At 42.6% G+C, this 23625-nt stretch overlaps 1 protein-coding gene across 4 annotated transcripts in view; it reads left to right on the plus strand.

The window, feature by feature from the left end:
- The window catches only part of ddr2a (discoidin domain receptor tyrosine kinase 2a), a 130768-nt gene that overhangs the window by 48531 nt on the left and 58612 nt on the right, over positions 1–23625 (plus strand). For 2 of the 4 annotated variants that reach the window (XM_052011065.1, XM_052011064.1), the window contains 2 exons: positions 4995–5068; positions 15222–15323. In XM_052011065.1, the coding sequence (XP_051867025.1) occupies positions 5050–5068; positions 15222–15323 (121 nt within the window). In that variant the 5' untranslated portion in view covers positions 4995–5049. The remainder of the gene's footprint in view (positions 1–4994; positions 5069–15221; positions 15324–23625) is intronic. The other 2 variants (XM_052011067.1, XM_052011066.1) reach the window with 1 other exon arrangement.

Consider the following 23625-nt stretch of genomic DNA (forward strand, 5'->3'; position numbering starts at 1 on the left):
ATCGTAAGGTCGGAGTCCATCTCATCATATAAGGGAACCGTTCAATAGTCTTATCACTGTGGGGTAGAAGCTGTCCTTAACCCTGGTGGTACGTGCCCTCAGGCTCCTGTATCTTCTACCTGATGGGAGAGGAGAGAAGAGAGAATGACCCGGGTGGGTTGGATCTTTGATTATGCTGGCTGCTTCACCAAGACAGCGAGAGGTAAAGACAGAGTCCAAGGAGGGGAGGCTTGTGTCTGTGATGCGCTGGGCTGTGTCCACAACTCTCTGCAGCTTCTTGCGGTCCTGTTCTTTGTATCCTGCCATTGTTCAAAAGGTATCCAAGTATTACTCTCTTAGCAGGCCTATTGTGAGCTGTGTGAGTTTCAGTGTTCACACATTTACATCGACTTTTCGTTCTGGTCCTGCCCATCCACCAACATCAGCACCATCACACACAACTGTCCGTCATCACCCTCACAACACCATTAATATTACCCACAGTGCCACTGCCAGCACAGCCACTTTCACCTGCTGCAGCCTCCATCACTCCTGCCATCACCACCACCACCATAACCACCCGCCACAACCCACGATCACCATCACTATCACTGCTGATGTTATCGTCGTCCCCCAACATCGCTGATCCTTAACCTGTTTTGTCTCAAGAAGAACCATTCTACACATCTCTCACTACCTTGATGAAAGTTCCCAAACTATTCACTCTCTTACTCCCCACACTTAATGTGCAGTAACATGCCGATTTTATTTTCAGACTTAAAAGGTATTTTAAAACATTTTAAATTTCACCAATTCTGTGAAAGTGTAGTGAAAGGCTGTTACACGTGCTCATCAGCCTTAACCGTCTGCTTTTTCTCTCTCTCAGTCTTTACCGATACTATTGCTCAGTTTGCAGATGGGGGTATTGATTGGATTGATTGGGGAGTAAGAGAGTGAATAGTTTGGGAACTTTCATCAAGGTAGTGAGAGATGTGTAGAATGGTTCTTCTTGAGACAAAACAGGTTAAGGATCAGCGATGTTGGGGGACGACGATAACATCAGCAGTGAAAGAATGGTGACCAATGGACTAATTATAGGGGGGAAAGGTGCATGGAGGTGTTTTCTGCTGGGATTACAGCTCTTTTACTTGTGTCTCCTTTAGCATCCGGTTTTGCTGGCAGGTAAAAAAAAACATGGTCAAAAACAATCTCAAGCAGTCTCAATAAAGTTACTAATGATCTCTATAGAGAAAATTTTAGAGCATCTCAGAAGTATAAAATGTGCCCCAGAAATACTGTCACTTGCTCCTTTCCAACGTGTTACATTGGCTGGTAAATTTCTAATTATACATTCCTAATTATACACTCATATTCTCTTATGACATGAAATGGCAAATGGCTTTCAATTCAGATAAGTGCAAGGTGTTGCAATTTGGGAAATCAAAGCAGGATAGGACTTTCACAGTAAACGGTAGGGCCCTGGGGAGTGTTGTAGAAAAGGGGGATCTAGCAGTACAAGTACAGAGTTCCCTAAAAGGGGTGTCACAGGTAGACAGGGTGATAAAGAAGGCATTTGGCACGCTGGCCTTCATCAGTCAGGGCATTGAGTACAGGAGTTGGGACGTTATGTTGCAGTTGTAAAAGACATCAGTGAGGCCGCCCCTGGAGTATTGTCTACAGTTTTGGTTACCCTGTTACTCTGTTATAGGAAAAACATCATTAAGCTGGAAAGACCGCAAAGAAGATTTACGAGAACGTTGCTTGGACTCAAAGGCCTGAGTTATAAGGAGAGGATGGGCAAGTTAGGACTTTATTCTTTGGAGCACAGGAAATTGAGGGGTGACCTTATAGAGGTGTATAGAATCATGAGAGGCATAGATAGGGTGAGTGCACACAGTCTTTTTCCCAGAGACAGGGAATCAATAGCTCGAGGGCCTAGGTTTAAGGTGAGAGGAGAAAGGTGTAAAAGGGACCTGAGGGGCAACTTCACGCAGAGGGTGGTACATTATTGGAATGAATTGTCAGAGGAAGTGGTTAAGGGAGGTAGAATAACAATGTTTTAAAAGGCACTTGGACAGGTACATGGATAGGAAAGGTTTAGAGGAATATGGGCCAAATGCTCATGTCTTTTTTGTACTCAATCCTGCAAAATATGTTGCATTTACCCAAAAAAACAGGGGTTACTGCACTCACTCACTACTTGCAGTGTCAAAGATGTAACAATAGACTATTAGCATCAAAGCCAGATGTTATGGTATTCTTTTTGATTCCTTGCGTCTAACTTGCCATGCTGTGCAAGTTATAAATTTTGCTATCCTGCCCATATAGTGCAGAATAAAGTGCATCTTTGGAATGTCAGCTCGCTTTAACCAGTTTTATCAGCACAAATCAGTCAGCACATTCTAAGACCACAACCTTAATATTTTGGCAGGGCTCTAACAATTCTGTATCCTCTGTATCATCAGATTTGGAGCATAAATTGCCTTGCAAAATTTGCGGTTTTTATTTTGGCTTCCAAATTCTCAACACTTCTGAAAGTGTTGACTTCTTTTACCAAGAATTGCAAAGCTTACTTTACTTTTTAAAATCATTATTAGGATTGTCAAGTATTTCTAGGAAGCACATTAAATGATTACAGAATGACATCTTGCAGAGCTCAGAAGTACATTGGACTAATCCAACTCAGTGGGTTGTGTTGGAAATTTTCCTTCCTCTGGTGGCCCTCAGCTGAAATGGAGTTGACAGCCTCAGCCCAGTTTGAAATTTAAAACTAATTCTTCAAAAAAGAACACAAGATTTGCAGCGTCACTCAGAAATAAACAATTCAACTTTTACAGGAGATGAAACTGTTCCATTGGAGTAGTCCTTCTGAAGTTTTGGCTAAAACAGCAGAGTTTCAATGCTCAGAATCACTGATATTGCTGCCTTACATTTGATATTGAATACAAAAATATCCATTTGTACAGCACTAACATCTATCATTGTGTTCAAGTTGAACTCTTCCACAGCTGAATTGACTGAAGTAAGAACTTCAGGGTAACTATTAGAATAATTAATTTTAAACTGCTTAAGAATTATAACTAAATGCAGTTTAAGTACTTAAAACATCAAATGAATTTTAATCACAGATTTGATGCTTTTTGCTACTTTGGCCACTTATACATAAAAACGAGACTAATGTTTCAAGATTTCCATCCAAACACACTGAAGTTGTAGAGGAACTGATGGAATTTACAGAAAATTGGCATGTACAAAAATAGGTTGCTAAGCACAACTGTAGTGTTTTGGGAAAACATTGTAATATTTTTGCCCATATGTTGTTCACGTGATTGGAATGTCTAACTCTGACACTCCACAACAGCCAAACTGAGAGAGCTTATTTCTCTTCTACATGCATTTGAGGCAATTTTAATCCATTTTTTCAAGTAGAGGTTTCCTGGATTTTGTTTTGGTGAGGTAAATGTAGCAAGAGAAGTTTAAATGTGTATGGAAAAGAATAACACCATCTATATTTTCAATCGTGTCATTTATGGTAATTGATAAACAACTCCACAAAGAAGATTAAGCAATGTCATACATACAAATAAAATGAGAAATGCCAAAAACATCTCTGCTTAGCAGAACAATTAACATCTCAAGTCAGTGACCTTTCCTCAGAACTGGGAGATGTTTGAGATAAAAAGCTGTTAGTTTCTAACATCTTTTCACTCCAGCATAAGCTCTTTGTTTGAACAATAATCCTTTTTCACTCAGCAAAGGTAACCCCTGACTTCCAATTTTTGGCATGCTTAATATTTTGCTTCAATCCAATTTATTGAAGTGGATTTATTAATAATTTAAGGAGATAATGGAAAATATAATTTGAAGCAAAGTATGAAGCAACAGAATTACAATGTTTGTTACGAGAAAAGTTATCTACTAAAGAAATAAATACATACAGCATTACTTGGCATGTAACCAATGAACATATCAACTCACATTAGCTGTGCTCAGCAGTCTAGAAAATAGTAAGACTGAATGACCCCTGTATATTGTCAACAATAATAGAACATAGAACAGTGCAGAGCAGGAACAGGCCCTTCGGCCCATGATGTGCCATTCTAGTAAGGCATTTAATTACTCTCTTAATTAAACTACGATACCATACGGTATCTTTATTAGTCACATGTACATCAAAACACACAGTGAAATGCATCTTTTGCGTAGTATTCTGGGGGTAGCCCGCAAGTGTCGCCACGCTTCCGGCGCCAACATAGCATGCCCACAACTTCCTAACCCGTACACCTTTGGAATGTGGGAGGAAACTGGAGCACCCGGAGGAAACCCACACAGACGCAGGGAGAATGTACAAACTCCTTACAGACAGAGGCCAGAATTGAACCCGGGTTGCTGGCACTGTAATAGCGTTACGCTAACCGCTACAGTACCATGCCTGCCCATAATCCCTTCTGCCTACACAATATCCATATCCCTCCTTTCTCTGCATATTCACGTGCCTGTCTAAGAGCCTCTTAAATGCCTCTACCATACTTGCGTCCACGACCACCCCTGGCAGCACATTCCAGGCACCCACCACTCTCTGCGTAATTTTAAAAAAATCTGCCCTGCACATCTCCTTTGATCTGCCCCCTCTCAGCTTAAATGCATGCCCTCTAGTATTAGACATTTTAACCCTGGGAACAAGATAGCAACTGTCTACTCTATCTATGCCTTTCATAATCTTATAAATTTCTATCATGAAAGATAATCGTTTTGAAACAAAAATACAGTTGTTAAATAAGCAACATGATACTCAGTGAGCCATCAGGCTTATTTAAGCAGCTTGCAGATCTCCATTTAAGCCAAAGAGTTGGTGCCAGAGAACTTGTATTCCAAACCTTCTTTATATGGCACATGAACTGAATATTAACCTGAATACTGAAGATAATAAATTAAGATACAAGAACTAAAAAGTCAAAGTGGTAGATTTTGCCAGTTACCAGAGTTGAGTTGCTTATTCATTCACATTTCTTCAGATCATTCAAGACACAGTGTTCAGGTCAAGCAACCATCTTTTAGCCTCTGGCTGTAATGCTCAAGACCATCCGAGGTAAGAATAAGGGGTTCCCCTGCTTGTCATCTTGTTCCTGCATCTTGCAAAGAATGAGTGTATTTGAGGGTCTAAAACAAATCAGTGGGGTTCACAAGTGGACAAGGTGAAGCATCAGCTGACACCCAACAATTATAGTTGGAATGGGAAATGGAATATTCATGCCAAAGCAAGGAGCAGCTGCTGTAGTGTGGATCTGGTTCTTCTTATAGTGGAGCCAGTGAAGCAGAGTGGAGGTTGATGCCCTAAATGTAAAGGTAGTATGCCCATTGCAATAGAGAGGAAAGGCTTCTATGTCTTTGGAATATGCTAGAAAAATATTTTGACAAGCGATGCATTACTCAGCTTCTGAGCATGCTTCAATTTAACTATCTGTATGTTATCTGCATAAGGAAAATACGGCTTAAAAGTGACAGCCATTTTGCCCCTTTCTGCAGTTATTGTATCACATAATCAATGAATGCCTAAACAAATGTCTTAACATCCAAAAAGAAGTGCATTAAGGCCATTAGTGCTTCCTCAATTCATTGTACAGGTTGGGCTATCACGAGATGGTGCATATTCCTTGGTACCCACAGATAATATCAACTGCAGAGGCTGCTAGCATCAAACACAAATGTGCTTCTGGATTTTATAAAGTAGTCAAACAATCTTTTAGAGATGGAGAAACTGAACTGACTTTTAGACATGCTACCTTTAAGCTATTACTCTGACGTGGTAAAAAAAAACCACGAAGGACCAGGATCCTCCTAGTGTTCTGGCCAATATTTATCACCCAACATCTGTTACCAAACCGAAAATGATATTGCGGTTAACTCATTGCTATTCGTGGGATCTTGTTTGTAAGTTGGACATAACATTTCTCTGACTATTCTGATCAGATTGTTTTTGCCGTTACTGGTAATGAGATGTATTGCCCCGGGCATGAGGGAGAATTCCACAGTTATTTCATAAGATCTTCAACACTTGCCTGGAAGGCAGACAAGGTCTCAGCTTAATGGCATCTCTAAGGTTGAACCAGTCCTTCAATATTGCAGTACTTCATAACTCTTTGGAGTTTGAATTGATCCCCAAACCTCACCATCACTGGCACTTTTGTCAATATGACCAATTGCGATCTTGGACAAATAGTATAGAAGTGATGTGTAAGCAATAAAAGCTGCAGTGTCAATTCTCTAGGGTGGTGTGTGAGCAGGCTGTTACAGTTATAAAGAGTTAGGGGATGACATGGCTGAGGTCTTCCAGCTATCAAAGGTTTCCAACGAGAATAAATCGTTGCTAGCAATTGACAAAAATATCTCATTCATGTGGGCAGAATAAAATGGGATCATGTAAGAATAGTGTAAATGGGTGCTTGATGGCCAGTATGGACTTTGTGTGCTGAAGGGCCTATTTCTGTGCTGTGTGACTCTATTACACCATAACATAATGAAAGGTCACAAACTTAAAATAATCATAAGAAGAATTAGTTAGAAAATGCAGAGTATTTCAGATAATAACCATTGTCACCAGCCACTATTAAAACTATTTTTTTAAAAACAAAGTACCTCTCTGGTTACTCAAAACAAACAGTATTAAAGCTAATGGGAAGAAATCAGAAAATGGATTAAAATAAGTGGCTCAGGGAGAAAACTCAAAGATTCTTCAGACCATATGCTGCTTTATGCAATGTTTTATGATTCTAGAGTGAGGTCTTGTTAGTGTTTGGTTTACTTATTCCATTTAATTGTCTTTTGTTTTAACCTAGCTGTGAGTCCTGATAAAGGGTCTTGACCCGAAACGTCGACTGTTTATTTCCCTCCATAAATGCTGCCTGACCTGCTGAGTTCCTCCAACACTTATTATGTGTATTGCTGAAATTCGCTGCTGATCTATTTTCAGTGGTTGTGGCATTCTTCTCTAGATTAGTTCCTCTTCTCCACTTTTGGGGAAAAAAATTAGTGCATATAATGAATGTTCCTAATAAGCCATTTTCTTTCAGTATCACTGCTATTGGTATTGACAGCTTCATTTAAAAAGAATCAAAAAAGGAGCAAGTGTAAGAAAAAAAACTTTTCTAATAGGGATATCATTTCCCTGATTCTTCTACTGACTGAACCAAGCACACATCAGCAGCCCTTAATTCAGGGGCATGGACATGACCCATGTTTCTATTGCCAAGTACACTAAGTACATTGGAAAGGCAGTTATCAAAGTGAAATGGGGGTTTGCAGTATCTTGGAGGAATTCACACATTTTGTGCCAAAGAGCATGTTAAACTTAATGCCGTGCAAGCCGAGTGTACGTGACTTCTTACGGAGGCTTCAAGCAACAATAGTGGTCATCTGTTCATTTGGTTTATCACTACACAGAGGATTTGCAAACGAGGGATAGTGAAGTTGGTTTCTATCGGGAAAGTACATAGTCTCTCATGCCTATGTTGTTTGAATGTGGTGATTATCAAACTAGTGTCCATGAAGTAAATACCGCTCATTCACCCAACATCCTGAATGATTATCCAAGCTGGATGGTCCTTTTGTAAGAGAAACGAAGGACTGCAGATGCTGGAATCAAAAAGAATTTTGATTCTTTTTAAATGAAGCAGTCAATACCAATAGTAGTGATACTGAAAGAAAATGACTTATTAAGAACATTCATTATGTGCACTAATTGCATACAGATATTTCAAACTAAGTAATAGCATTTTTCCTGCTGTGACCGAGAGAGCTCACACCCGCATCTCTGCCATTTCCCGCACCTCTGCTCTCAACCCTACCCCTCCCAGACCCAACAGGGATGAGGTCCCCCTTGCCTTCACATTTCATCCTACCAGCCGATGTATCCAACACATCATTCTCCGCCACTTCCGCCATCTCCAATGGGACCCCACCACGAAGCATATCTTCCCCTCCCCACCCCTTTCTGCCTTTCACAGGGACCGCTCTCTCCATGACTCCCTAGTTCACTCCTCCCTCCCCACTCATCCCACTGCCAGCCTGGGAACTTTCCACTGCCCCCACCACAGGAGCAACACCTGCCCCTACACCACCTCCATCACCTCCATCCAGGGACCCAATCAGTCTTTTCAGGTGAGACAGAGATTTACCTGCACCTCCCTAATATCATCTACTGCATTCGGTGCTCCGATTGTGGCCTCCTCTACATTGGTGGGACCAAACGCAGACTAGGGGACCATTTCACAGAACACCTGTAACTGTGATCTGCATCTCCCCATTGCCGGTCACTTCAACTCCCCCTCCCACCTATCACAGATACGTCAGTCCTCGGCCTCCTCCACTGCCAGGAGAATTCCAAGCGCAAACTGGAGGAACAGCACCTCATTTTCCGTCTTGGAACCTTGCAGCCTGATGGCATGAACATTGAATTCTCCCACTTTAAGTCACCCCCACACATCCCCCCCCCCCCCACCATGTCTCTTCTTTTCTTCCCTTTCCCAACCTTTCTCTTTTTTCTACCTTGCTGTTTTCCTCCTTACCTTTGACCCATCCCCCGGTGAGTCTGCTCTCCCCTCCTCCCCCACACCTGCCTATCACTATCCCTTACCTGCTTCTACCTATCACCACCTTGTGCCCACCCCACCTCCCCTCTTCTGTCCACCTATCACTGCTCTGCTTTTCCCTCCTATATATTGGGCTTCCCCTTTCCCTATCTTCAGCCCTGAAGAAGGGTCCTGACCCGAAATGTTGACCGCCTGCTTTTTTCCACGGATGCTGCCTGGCCTGCTGAGTTACTCCAGCATCATCGTGGTCCCTTTGTAAGTTGCATGAAAGAAGTAGGTCGAAAAATGGTGGAAGTAACTTACACTAGGCTACAAACCGTTTAAACTCTCTGACTCATCGCTTATTACTTTTTTTCGAAAGAATCCCTCTGTGTGCTTCTACTTGTGCAAGCTGAAAAAATATTTCGGGAAAACATAGGGCACAAATGACAAAATAAAGAGGATGGCTTTGATGTTGGTTTCTGTTACAGTAAGGGGAAAGGCAGGCTGTACCAAAAGTAACAGTGGAAACAGCTTCCATTCTACCACAACCTTTATTTATCTTAATGAGCCCTTAACAAAAGCACAGAATCTTTCAAAAGTTTCAATTGCCTGTGATCAAATAGATTATATTTTGATAGATTCTCTGATTTCCTTTTGGCTTTGTGTGTGCAAAGTGAACAAAAAAATTGAAACTCAGGAAGCAGTGGAATATTTGATTTTTTTTCTCTCACTTCCATTCTGGATATTCTAATAACGCATGTGATTCATTGCAGATTGGAATTGTGGCCTTTTTCCCACCACCCACCACCCCCCAAACCCCCCAACTCCCAGCTCAAGCAACTGCTGAAGTTTCTTCTCACTAATACTTCAGACCTTGAACAAAAAATTGCATATGACTATGAGGGAAGTTTTGCATCCCAGGCAATGTTTTGTAACAAACCAAAGAACCTCTTTCCTTGGTGGAGCAGTGCCAATATTAATGGAATACATTGCTACATGGGTCTGTTTTGAATTAGTGACTCTGGGCAGACTCAGAATGGTTTTTCATCACTTTATACATTCTCCAAGGTCCACAGTTACTGTAACAAATGGGCGGAGTGTAGAATGAAGCTATTTTCTCAGGCAGTCCTTCGAGATCAGGGATCACTTTCTTCCACTCCAGTCCTATGGGTTCTGAAATGGCCAATGTGGGGCCCGCAGATTCTGCCACAGGTAGTGTAGACGGTTCCTGAAGGGGCAAATGTGTGGCCGGTTTGAGAGGTGGTGTGCCCCTTCCTCTGTCAGGCAGGGTTTCTGGATGTTCCCAGCAAATGGACTCAGTGGGTTTTCAATGCCATTTTGAATGCTGCTTCTCCATTTTGAGTGGTCATGGGCAAGGGTTCCAATATGTTGGTAAGAATGACACACTTTTTAAATGAGGTTTTAAGAACACTCTTGAATCTTTTTCTGCCAACCTAGTAATCTCTGGAGGTGATTGGACTTGGAATAGAGAGCCTGTTTTGGGAGTCTGGTATGGGACATGTGAGCAATGTGGCCCGCCCATCCGAACTGAGTGAGTGTAATTTGGGCCTCAGTGATGGAGATGTTGGCCTGGGACATTTGTTTACCATGCCAATTCAACTGGAGGATTTTGTAGTGCAATCATTAATGATATCTCTCCGGGACCTTGAAGTGCTTGCTATAAGTAGCTCATGTCTCAGAAGAGAAAGGAAGAAAAGGATCACTCTGGTGAAGTAGCTCTCAAGATATGGGAACTGATTCATATTCTCCATGGTGTTGCCAAGAACTTTTATTATCAGAGTGTGATATACAGCAGGGGAAGATTGGTAGAGGACCTTTTTTTCGCAGATGTTAAGTGTAGGGCACATTCCCTTACATGCTTCAAAGGTCCAGCAGATAAAAACTTGGAGCTTGACTTCTGAATGTGCACGTATTCAAATGTGGTCCACTTACTACAGGAGGGTAAAAAGATGGAGCAATTTGGTTATGAAGTGAACACGACGTAGGTTGAATAATTTCCCACTTGTAATGTACATTAGTTCCACTCCAGTGAGAAGCTTTAAGAAGTATAGGGCAGCAATACCGAGCAGAAGATTAAGAAATGCGTATGGTCTTTCTCAAAGCTCCCAGATAGAGCAACTGTTGAAACTTTTTATTAACTTTTCAGATCCTGAACAAGAGTAATAAGATCGAGCATGGCTGTAAGGCAGTTTTGATAAACCAGGCAATAGTTTGCAACAAACCATAGACCTTTGCTAAGTGGAACAGTGCCAGTGTTACTGGAATATATTGCTACATGGTCTGCTCTGCATTAGTGACACTGGACAGACTCCAATTAGTATTTTATGACTTTATTTAACCTCCAAGATTCACAGCAGCAGCAACAAGTTGACTGAATGATAGTGAGTTAGGAGCCCACTTTAAATTTCTCTCATTGAGACCAAAGGAGTAAAAGCAGGGACAGATGTAGAACCAACTGATGCTTCACCATTCTATACTAGCTCACAAGCTAAGTTCTCAGGGCAGATCTATCATCACATTTTGTCCAGTTTAGCTTATTTTTGATTTCTCCATGGACTTTGGACTTCCATGGTATCCTGGAGGCACATTCATGCCTGTGATCACCCCTTTTACACAGCACAGAAATATATAACGCATAATGAGCAAACAGCCTTGAATCAAACTGCTTAGTGTGCAGTGTCATTTCCCCATGCATAATGCAAATGCAGAACACAGTACCATACTATTGGATTGTGCAGTAAGTTGATCTTGTGGTCATACCCACTTATGACTGAGAATACTTTGAAACCTGTGGACCACTATTAAATTGAGGCTGCTGTGAGCAAAACTAGTGGTTAGGCATCTTATTTTGTGATTAGGATGAGTATAGTCAAATTATAGTTTTGTCAGGGAAGTAATTTTTGGTTACCAGACTTCCTCTCACTAATCTTCCCCTGGGTGTGGGTGTGGGAAGAGGAAGTAAAAGTTGCCTCCATTAGTCCCTCACCCCACCCCCTCAAATCTTGCATGAAAAAGAAATTGGTATTTGCCTAATGATACTTTTAAAATATTTGTTTAAAAACTGCAAAATTCCCACAGTGATGCTTAGCAAATCTGGAAACCATTCATAGCTATTGCATAGATCAACTGTAAAGACGCTTGTGATTTTGTAACTGGGAATCTAATTCAGAATATCCTCAGCAAGGTCAAAGGTTTATACATTAATTACTGCAGAAATATTTTCCAGTTTGTTTTCAAATTATAATAATGAGTAAATGCAACAGCACATGAACAAAAAACGTTGAGAAGACAGGAAGCAGTTGCAACTGTTATTTATAAGAAGAGTTGCCATAGCAATTCATTTTTTTGACTGATTTTAAAAGTTAATTGGAGAAATATATAATTTTTCCACATTTTGCAATATAGTGGAATGGGAGCATGCAAAATTACAATAAAATTAAACTATATAATGTTGCCTCACCCATAGTTGTACCATAATGAAGTATCTCTGCAAACCAAAGCAATGTAACACTCTGTTCAGCTGTCATCCATGTCTCATGCAGTACTTTATCTCCACTGAGTCAGAAGAGCTCGTTTCTCTCCAAAAACCAAAGCCAAAGTGACTCTCTGATGACTATCAGAGGTGCTGACCTTTTGGATGAAGTGTTAAGCCAAGGTCCTGTCAACCATCTTAGCTGGATGCAAATAATCCCATGGTGTCATGCTGAAGAAGAACAGAGGGTTTTATCCCAGTCTGCTGGCTAACATTTATTGTTCAAACAACACTCCTAAAACAGATGATCCAGTTATCATTAAATTGCTATTTGCTGGTCATAGGTCATACAGCACAGAAACAGCCCCCTCGGCCCAACCGGTCCTTGCCGACCAAGATTCCCACCTAAGATAGTCCCATTTGCCTGCGTTTGGCCTATTTCCCTCTAAACCTTTCCTGTCCATGTACCTGTTCAAGTGCCTTTTAAGTGTGGTTAATATACCTACCTCAACCACTTCCTCTGGCAGCTCATTCCATATACAGACTACTTTCTGGGTGAAAAAGTTGCCCCTCAGGTTTCTATTAAAGCTCTCCCTTCTCATAATTTTGTACACCTCTATAAGAGCACACTTCGTTTTCCTCCACTGCAATGAAAAGATCCCCACCTGCTCAACCTCTCTCCATAACTCAGTCCCTCAAGTCCCAGCAACATCCCTGTAAATCTCCTCTGTAGTCTTTCCGTGGCATCTTTCCTGTAGCAGGGTGACCAAAACTGAACACAATATTCCAAATGCAGCCTCACCAACATCTTGTACAACTGCAACGTGACATCCCAAATTCTATACTCAATGCCCTGATTTATGAAGGCCAATGTGCCAAAAGCTCTCTTTATGGCCCTATCTACCTGTGACGTCACTTTCGAGGAATTATGGATCTGCGTTCCCAGGCCCTTTGGCCCAACAAGTCCATGCCAACCATGGTGCCCACCCATTTAGTCCCAATTTTCTGCATTCGGCCCATATCCATTTAAGCCCTGCCCCTCCATGTGCCTATCCAAGTGCTTTTTAAATGATACTATTGTACTTGCTTCAACCACTTCCTCTGGCAGCTCATTCCGTATACTCACCACCCGCTGCGTGAAAAAGTTGCCCTTCAAATCCCTTTTAAATGTTTCACCCCTCACCCTAACTCTATGCCCCCTCAATTTGGACTTCCCTACCCTGGGGAAAAGACTGCTACCATCCACCTTATCTATGCCCCCTTATGACTTTATAATCCTCTATAAAGTCACCCCTCATTCCCCTACATTCCAAGGAATAAAGACCTAACTTGGCCAAGCTCTCCCTATAACTCAGGCCCTCTAGTCCTGGCAACATCCTCGTAAATCTTTTCTGCACTCTTTCCAGTTTAACCACGTCTTTCCTATAACAGGGTGACCAAAACTGTACACGGTACTCCAAGTGTGGCCTCACCAATGACTTATACAACTGTAACATATGGTCCCAACGCCTACACTCAATGCCCTGACTGATGAAGGCCAGTGTGCCAAAAAACCTTCTTCGTCACCCTGTCTATCTGTGACGCCACTTTGAGGGAACCATGTACTTGTACTTCTTGCTGTGTTTTTCCCTATTTCACTGTTGTAATTACACATCAAGATTGGGACCTACTCAGGATGCATGAAAGCTCACATTTCATTCATGCTTGATACTAACCACACTGATATAAACTGTAAATAATGTAAAATAATGTAAAATATAGAAACGAGAAAGCAAATGTTGTACCAATGTTTTGTGGAAAAAAAAAGGCCGAAGCCTGCATTACTACTTGATATTTTTATCTAATTGTGGCATATTCCTTATGCAAATTGCGAATATTATGCCTCTTAGCATCATAGAGTCACACAGCAGAGAAACAGGCCTTTCGGCCCACCTCATCCATGTTAACCTTGTTGCCCATCTACATTAATCCCATTTGCTCACATTGGGTCCGTATCCTGTCTTACTGAAGTTGCAGCAATTAGTTGAGGAAAATAATAAAACGAAAACGCAAATGCTGGAAATCTAAAATAAAAGCAGAAGATGTTGGAAATACTCAGCAGGTCAGGCTGCAGCGGTGAGAAGAAAAACGGAGCTAATGTTTGAGGTCAGAGACCCTTCGTCAGAAGTGGGAAGGAGACACAAGAAGCTTGTTAAGCTGCAGGAAGGGTGGGGCAGGAGGGTATCTCTTTAAGGGTAAAACTGGGGTGACAATGGGGATAAGCTATAAACGAGGTTATCTGATCAAAGTATGAATGGGAGCAGTTAGAAAGCGAGAACATAGGCAAATGAACATGGACAAAAGAATGTAGAAGGAGCGAAATGCAAAGCAGGAAGACATGCCTGGCAGGTCAGGCTCGGCAATGTCCTCCACTCCCAGCGGAAAAAAAAATTGGAAAAATGGAGGGAAAGGAAACAAACAAGTTGAGCCAAAATCACAGATGGGTGACTGATACAGACATAGTAATCAAGTTAGTTGAAGTTGTAGAATTCAGTAATAAGTCCAGAAGGCTGCAACATGACCAGAGGGAAGATGAGCTGCTGTTCCTCAAGCTTGTGTTGCTATTATTTATAAGATGGATAAGATAAGATATCTTTATTAGTCATATATACATCGAAACACACAGTGAAATGCATCTTTTGCGTCGGTATTCTGGGGGCAGCCTGCAAGTGTCGCCACATTTTCGGTGCCAACATAGCATGCCCACAACTTCCTAACCCGTACATCTTTGGAATGTGGGAGGAAACCGGAGCACCCGGAGGAAACCCACACAGACACGGGGGGAACGTACAAACTCCTTACGGACAGCGGCCAGAATTGAACGTGGGTCGCTGGCGCTGTAATAGCGTTACACTAACCGCTTTATTTGATGTATAATTCAACCATATCTGTGTAATACAATGTAAACATTATACATTTTGTTTAAAGCAAGTAGGTGAAGCATTATATGCTTGGTTTCAGAAACCCATCTACATAGACAATAGTGGGGTCGGTGAGTCTCTAGACAGGTTATAGAAATAAATTAAATGTATATTAAATCTCTAGACAGGTTATAGAAATAAATTAAATGTATATGATCTCAATCTGGAGCAATGAGGTGACTACTTCTCACTCAGGACAAATTCTGATTCTCTCTTCAGGACTGGAAATCTGTCCATTTAAAATGATCACTGCTTCCTTTCCAATGATGCTGTTAATGCTGCTACATTGCCTTGGACTTGCAGGTGCCCAGGTGAATCCAGGTAAGCTACCACTCACTGTGTTACTTCTAGAAACAACATTAATTGAGAGGGAACCGTGCAGTTTGTTCCATCTGACCTTGCCCTTCTAGGTGATAGAGTCTAGGTGTCAAAGAAAGCTTGGCAGGTTACAAAATATAGAAAATTTTGTAAATGGTACAAACTCCAACCACAAAGCACTTGTGGTGAGGGAAGCAGATATTCAGGATGTGCGAAGCCATGTGGCTCAACTGGGTTGCTTTGTTTTGGACAGTATTGAGTCTCTTTTGTGTTGTTGCAGCTGCGCTTGTCTGGGGACGTGGAGCAACACACAAAATGCTTGAGGAACTCAGCAGGTCAGGCAGCATCTATTGGAGGGAAATGGACAGTCGACGTTTCAGGTCAAAACCCTTCATCAGGACTGGAAAGGAACAGGGGAAAGAGCCCGTATAGAAAGGTGGGGGGAAAGGGTGGAGCAAGATCTGGTGGGTGATGGGTGAATCCAGGTGATGGGGTTGATAGGCAGGTGAGGGAGGGGGGAGGGTGGGAATGATGTAAGAAGCTGGGAGGTGATAGGTGGAAGTGACAAGGAGCTGAAGAAGATGGAGAGGACAGTGGAGCATGGAATAAGGGGAAGGAGGTGAGGAGGGGAACCAGAGGGAGGAATGAGTGGGCAATGGGCAGACTGAGAGGGCAGGGGAGGGGAAAGAGAAGGGGTGATGGGGCCGGTGAGATAAGGGGAAACAAAGAGGGAGCAGATGGGAGGGGTTACCAGAAGTTAGAGAAATCAATGTTCATGCCGTCAGGTTGGAGACTAACAAGGCAGAATATGAGGTGCTGTTCCCCTAATCTGCATCTAGCCTTATCCTGGTAGCACAGGAGGCCATGGTAATGGGAAGTGGAATTAAAATGGCTGGCCACCGGGAGATCCTGGCTGTTATGGCAAACTGAGCGAAGGTGCCCGACGAAGCGGTACCCCAATCTGCGTCGGATCTCACCGATGTAGAGGAGGCCACACCAGATGCAATAAATGACACTGATAGGTCCACTGGTGAAGCGCCACCTCACCTGGACGGACTGTTTAGGGCCCTGAATGGTGGTGAGGGAGGAGGTGCAGGGGCAGGTGTGACACTTGGTGTGGTTGCAGGGACGAGTGCCTGGAGGGGGAATCAGTGGGGAGGGACGAGCAGGCAAGGGAGTAGCAGAGAGAGCGATCTCTGCAGATAGGAAAGAGGGTAGGCGAACACGTGCCTGGTGGTGGAATCCCGTTGGAGGTGGCGGAAGTTGCGGAGAATGATATGTTGGATGCATAGGTTAGTGGGGAGGTAGGTGAGGATAACTTTGTTATGTCTTGGGGGGGGGGGGTTAATGGGGTGAGAGCAGATAAGCAGGAAATAGAAGAGATACAGGTGAGGGTTGCATCGATAGCAGTAGGAAACCCTTTTTTCTGAACAAAGAGGACACCTTAAATGTCCTGGAGTGGAAAGCCTCCTTGTGAGAACAGATGCAGCGGAGACAGAGGATCTGAGAGAAGGGGATAGCACCCTTGCAAGTGACAGGGTGGGAGGAGGTGTAGTCAAGTAACTGTGGGAGTCGGTGAGTTTGTAGAAGATGTCCATGGATAATCTGTCTCCCTGGATGGAGACAGAGAGATCCAGAAAGGGGAGAGAGGTGTCAGAGATGGACCAAGTGAATTTGAGGGCAGGGTGGATGTTGGAGGTGAAGTTGATGAAATTGATGAGCTCCACATGGGTGCAGGAAGTGGCACCAATGCAGTCGTCAACATAGCGGAGAAAGAGTTAGGGAGCGTCGCCGGTGTAGTTTTGGAACATGATTGCTCCACGTAGCCAACAAAAAGGCAGGAATTTAAGAAGGATATGTGGGAGGAAAGGGTTAGATAGTCTTAGGTGTGGTTTGAAGGGCGGCACAACATGGTGGGCTGAAGGGCCTGTATTGTGCCGTGTTGTTCTATGGTTCATAGCTGGGGCCCATGTGAGTGCCCGTGGTTACACCTTTGGTCTGGAGAAAGTTGGAGGAGCCGAAAGAGTTGTTGAGGGTGAGCACCAGTTCTGCCTGATGGAGGAGGGTGGCGGTGGAGGGGAATTAGTTGGTCTGTGGTCCAGAAAGAAACTGAGAGACCTGAGGCCTTCCTGATAGGGGATAGAAGTGTACAGGGCAGAGCAAATGAGGTGGTCGGGGCCAGGGAACTGAAAATTGTTAAAGTGGTGGTGAGCATGCGAAGTCTCACAAAAGTAGGAAGGAAGTGGAGTATTCTATTGTGGACGTGAAAAGGCTTTGGGGAGTTGGGAAGTGAATCATTCGCCACAGATTATCTAACCTCTAACCTACCTTCACAGTCACAGAGTTTGCAATGACAGGTCCCGTTAAGTTTCTGGTGAATGGGATCCCCAGAATGTTGAAGGTAGGGATAAAGCTGTTGAGTATATGCGGAAACTTGCTGAACTCTATTTTGTTAGCCCATCACTTGTATGGTGCAACCTGGCCACTTAGTCAACGCCTGCATGTAGTTTAAAACAAACTGCTGGAGGAACTCAGCAGGTCAGTCAGCATCTGTACCTTGTTCCTGTCATATCCCTGTATCCTTTAATATCCAAATATCTATTTATCTCCATTTTGAATGAAACCATTGTCCGAATCCTCTTATCTCAGTCCTAGGACATTGAGCCAGAGTTGGCCCACTGCTTTGATGGCAGTAATAGAGTGAAGGCTCTGCTGGTTACAGATCGTCCTGGATGACCAAAGTACAATTAGTGGGGATCCCTGTACCTCATGAACGCCCAGTTCTGAATCTACCTAATTTACCACTGTGGTAGTGCCACATAATATCAAAGCAGATGTCATCTCTGAGAAAATAATGTCATCACCACAAAGACCAAACAGTGGGCACTCCTACCAATACTGTCATTGACAAGCATACATGCAACTGATAGAGCAAAACAAAAACTGCTGGAGGAAATCAGCGGGTCGGGCAGCATCTGTGGAGGTGGAGGCAAAGGGATAGTTGACATTTTGGGTCAAGGCCCTGCATCAGAACTGAGAGTGCTGATACAGGCTCTTGACCCAAGGGGAGATGGTGAGTATAAAGAGGTAAGGGGGAGGGGTGAGGCAGGAGCTGGCAAGTGATATGTGGGTTAGGGGTGAGGGAGGGAGGGTAGAGACAGCAATGAAAGCTGGTAGGTTATTAGTGGAGACGGCAAAGGACTGCTGATGATGGACTCTGATAAGAAAGGAGGGTGGTGAGTGAAACCAGATAAGAGAGGGATGCTGAGCAGATGGGAACAGTGGGGGGAGGAGAGGGGATAGGGGACTGAGTGGGTAGAGGGTATGGATGATAGGGACAGATAGCTGGCAACAGATAAATCTGTGTGGAAACCAGAAGAACCATTAATAAATTGCACTGTAATAAAAAGATTGTATATGATCCCAAATGAAAAAAATGTCAAACATACCGAGCAAAATAGTCAATATCCAAAAAGGGAAAAATATAATATTGTGCTGTAGACTACTTGTTAGAAGTGAATGCTTAAATTTAGTCAGGACATTTGCATGCACAATATCTTAACAAGTAATAGTGAGTCTGATCATTTTTACATTAAATTTTTAGAAAATATTGATTTAGTTTGATAGTTCATCATAGATAATTTAGTTCATCTTCTACAACTTTGTAAGCAAGCAACATGAAAATGATAATGCAGTTGCCAAGACACCAAAGCAATCAATCTCTTTCAAAGGCATATATCTCAACTTAAGAGAATGGTTTCAAACATTTGATAGCTGGCATATTCACATAAAATGACGGGGACTATAATCTTTAATCACGCAAAAGCTGAATATTTCAGATGCTGGAAATCTGAAGTAAGAAAATGCTGGAAATGTTCAGCAGGTCAGGCAGCACATGCGGACAGAAAAAGAGTTGACGTTTCAAGTTGCTGACCTTGTCCTAGAACTGATGAAAGATTGTTGACCTGAAATATTAATTGATCCTCTCTCTACAGGCTGCCTGACTTGCTGACTGTTTCCAGCATTTTCAACTTTCATCAAGTTTCTAGCTGCATGGTTAATGTATAGATTCTGGTCTTTTAAAATAATTTCATTGGCATCTGTAGGGTTTCAACCTACCAGGAAGTTAATATATTTGAACCACCAAGGCAAAGGGCCAGGTCAAAAGGAGGTGACTGCAAGAGTAGGAATGGTACCAGAGCAGTTAAATTCCTGAGCCAGGAATCCAGAAGCCTGTGTGCAAAGTTTGGTGCCAGAGAAAAATCACACCAATACAGCTGTGGATTTTAAAATTAGAATTAAAAATCTAGGACTCATAGTAGTGATCATGAGTCTTCTGGATTGGAATGAAGACCGATTCACTATCCTTTAGGCACTGAGGTCTGCTGTCCACACAGGGACTGGAGTATATGCAACTCCAGATCATAGCAATGTGGTTGACTCTTAAGTGTCACTCATGTTTACCAAATTGTTCTGGTAAAATATGGTATGAATAAAGCCCAGCAAATCTGTGCTCGGATTTAGAAAAGTCATACTCAGCAAAATCAACACTGTAGAGTCCTCTCCATGATAATCTGGACCTAATTAGGGAGATCTGTCCTAAGGGTTAGTCATCGTAAGAGAATTGTCTTTCACCTAGCGTCACAGACGGTTCCCTTCATGATCCCTGGATAAGTGGTTTTCCACCAACAGGACAGAACCAGCAGAAGTGGCAGAGCAGTAAGCCATTGTCGGATCCGGTTATTTTCGAATCTGCAAGTTCTTTCAGGAGTCCAAGAATGAGTTGAAAACAACTTGGTGTTTCACAAGGTTTTATTGGAAAAATTTAAAGCAAAGAAACAGTCACAGAGCATATGGCACTAGCTTTACTACTGGGAGATGAGCCGAGGCAAAAAGAACTAAGATGAGCTAAGGCCAGGGGGTGGGGGGGAGGGGGAACAGAGCAAGAGAGAGATTAACAAAAAATGACATCTTTTATACCTCAGTACTCCTCAGCTAACAATAGTCCAGTCAGAAAACTTATTAGATACCTGTGGCAAAACCAACCGATGAGAAAACACGTTTTCACCTGATGGACGAACCAATAAACTAAAAAGCAGTTATACCTTGTACAGCCACTTGAGGTGTATTAAGTACTATACACGTTAAAAAAACTACTTAAAAGAGTCAAATCCAACACCTTGTTTTCAATACTTTCCTCTTGCCTAGATGAGTGCATCACCAACAATGCTTAAGAGGCTCAATGCCATCCGTGACAATGCATCCTGTTTGACTGCACCCCCCTTCCACCCCTCCCCACCACCACTCCCTCCCTCCTCCATCAACTCACCAGGGTAGAAGTGTGTGCCATATACAAAATGCACTGCAGTTACTCTTCCAAGTTATACTGACGGCATTTGGAAAAGCTGTGACCTCTACCACCATGAAGGCCAAGGGTGGCAGCTGCTTGGGACACTACTACCAGGTGATTCTCCTCCAAGTCTCTCAATCATCTTGACTTGGAAATATATGGCAGATCCTTCATCATCACTGGGTCTACATCCTGGAATTCCTTGCCCAACGGCTCAGTGGGAGGACCTTCACCAAAGGGGTTGCAGCAGTTCAAGAGGATGGCTTATCACCAACTTTTGTAAGAGCAGTTAGGAATGAACAGTGGTTTTGCTGGGAGTGTTGATATTCCAAACAATGAACAAATAAAGAGAATTCTCCATGGGTTTATAACACTCCCTTCTCTATTATGATTAGAAGCCAAGCCAATTATGTAGTATATGTGTATGTAGGCATGAAGATAAATATCTCCCCTACTTCAAGATGTGTCTGAAAGAAGGATACATGGGTTTAGTTTCAAGTTAATTTTGAAATTAATTTAGTGGAGTTTTTTTATAAAAAGGATGATTTTGCTCTTCCTTGATTGATGGTTTAGCTGAGGCTGGTTTACAACAACAATGAACTTGAGCTTGGAGAGCTGGTCACTGTGCTGGCTGAAGCCAGCAGGACCTTCTCAATTCATAACATAAAATGGGTAGTTGTCTTGAGATCCATCATGGATGAAATCTATTTTTGCATTGAACATGGTGAAAGACAACCTTTATGGTCCTACTTTCTCACTGTAACATTAAGCAGTTGAAATATGATTTTTTTCCCCTGCCACTGGTATTTCTCCACACAGGTGCATGAGCCTGAAAGCTAAAGCAGTTGAAATGGAAGCGGGTTTAACAGCTGAAATCACAATCCACCTCCACGTCTTTGACATTGCTTGGTACTTTCAACATTTCGTAGCTGTGGAATTTTTGGCGGCTGTGTTTCCATAGTCAGAATTCTTGTTAAACCACAGACTAGTCGATTCAGACCAGATTCACAGGAACTGACTAGGTACCCAACTGTTGCCGCAGAGGCTAACACATAATCTGAGACCCACAGACCAGTTAGCCGGAATCAATCACCAAAGCAGTGCTGCACACCATTCGCTACAGTTATAGGTTGGTCAAACAGCCGTGCATTCAAGTAAATAATTTCTCAGCTAGGTTAACCAATAAAATCCTTGGTGCTCTGCCTAAGTCAGCCTTTGTGGTCCAAGGTCACATGATCAAAGCAAGAGAGAGTATTACAACTAATTTCACTGGATGCAGCATCATGCTGAAACCACCGGAAACCTATATCTGTTTCCCCCCTCATCCATACCCAACCCAACCACCCCCAGCAAATGAATGCAGTGTTCTAGGATGCCACCTACTGCTGGCTTGGTCTTCCCAAGGAAACCCCAACACAAGCAATCCTCGGACAGATTACTATGATTGGCGGCCACTGACCTGGGGGAATAGCAATGGTTCTATAGAATATGAATCTTCTTTCAGGATGAATACATCATAATTCCATCACTGACACTCACTAATGCATTTAGTGTTGCTTGTCAGTTTATCTCCCAAGAAGGTACAGACCAAATTAATGTCTGCTGGGCTCAAAATTTCTTAAGGTCAGGTTCCAATGCCATCTGTAGTCTCCTCCACTGTAAATCACCAGCTTATCTGCAGCCACAGAAAGCTGGGATGCCTAGACCTGGACATCCCAGATTAAGAGAATGGACAAGGGCAATTAATGGATATTCTGCTGCAGATTACCATGTTTGGATTTCCAAGGCTACTCACTTTGTGTGGACTGTTACTTTTATATTGTGGCCAAGGGGCTGTTGGTGGTCAGAGTGGGTGGAAGGTCAGCTGAGGGGCTGTTGTTAATGGGTTTGTATTTATTGATACTGCAGTCAGATGAGTTGTTCATGGAGGATCAGGCCGAAACACAGTGTGCAGGGTTCCTCTTCTTGCTTCTTTTCCTCCTCGGCCACTCTTTCTCCACAAGCCTCTTCTCCTCATCCACTGTTCATCAAGTAGCTGGCAATATGGACTGATTCCTCATAATGACAAGATTATGGAAGATGTAACTAATGACCATGAATCTTGATACCCACTCAGCCAAGTACTGTAGGCCTCCACTGGAGTAGACCAGGCAACAGAACTATTATTTCAGCACATACTATATACTGCATACAGCATATACAATTCTGATGCAACATTCACTGTATACGCCTTACTCACACGTGTTTTGGTTGCACACTGGAGTCATGAACTATGACATTAGCCAATAACCCTTGTAGGAGAATGAGGACATCGTAACTTTTGCCAGGATACTGGACATCAGCTTGCATGATGCACTATAACTGTCACAACCAGCCAGACGTCAGTGGAGTGAAATTCCTTTCGATTGTAATGCATCCCAAAGTTGATCTGCGTGGTCTGCAAACAAACATGCATGTAGTCAATTCTCAGAAATGCTTTATTGACAGGAGGATGCCTACTAATGTACAAATGTCAGGGAGCAATTTGTTTATACAGAAGCCTGGAAGTCAGGACCAAGTCCTTCAGTAAATGTCATTCAGCAATTATTCTACACATCATAAATGGCAAAATTGTGGTGTACTACCTGCTGATTTTTGCATGTTCAGCCAAGTACTTAAGAAAGAGGGCATTAGCTGGAGTGTTCAGCTGAAATGCCTTAGAATACTTCACAGTCTTAAATACGCCATATTTCAAGCAAGTTATTCATCTTGAAACTGAAAGATTTTAATTGTTCAGTGTCTCATTGCACTTTCATAATAATGATTAGAATAGGAAAATCTGTATCAGTACATATTCTTTACTATATAGTCAGCTCTCCAACTGATCCAGCCAATAAAGCTAAAATACTGAGCAGATGAGATACAGTGTATTAAAAGGAGCAATCTTTAGATAACTAGGGGATCCAAGTTAATTGC

This window comes from Pristis pectinata, chromosome 3, assembly GCF_009764475.1.
Source record: "Pristis pectinata isolate sPriPec2 chromosome 3, sPriPec2.1.pri, whole genome shotgun sequence".
Taxonomy (NCBI): domain Eukaryota; kingdom Metazoa; phylum Chordata; class Chondrichthyes; order Rhinopristiformes; family Pristidae; genus Pristis; species Pristis pectinata.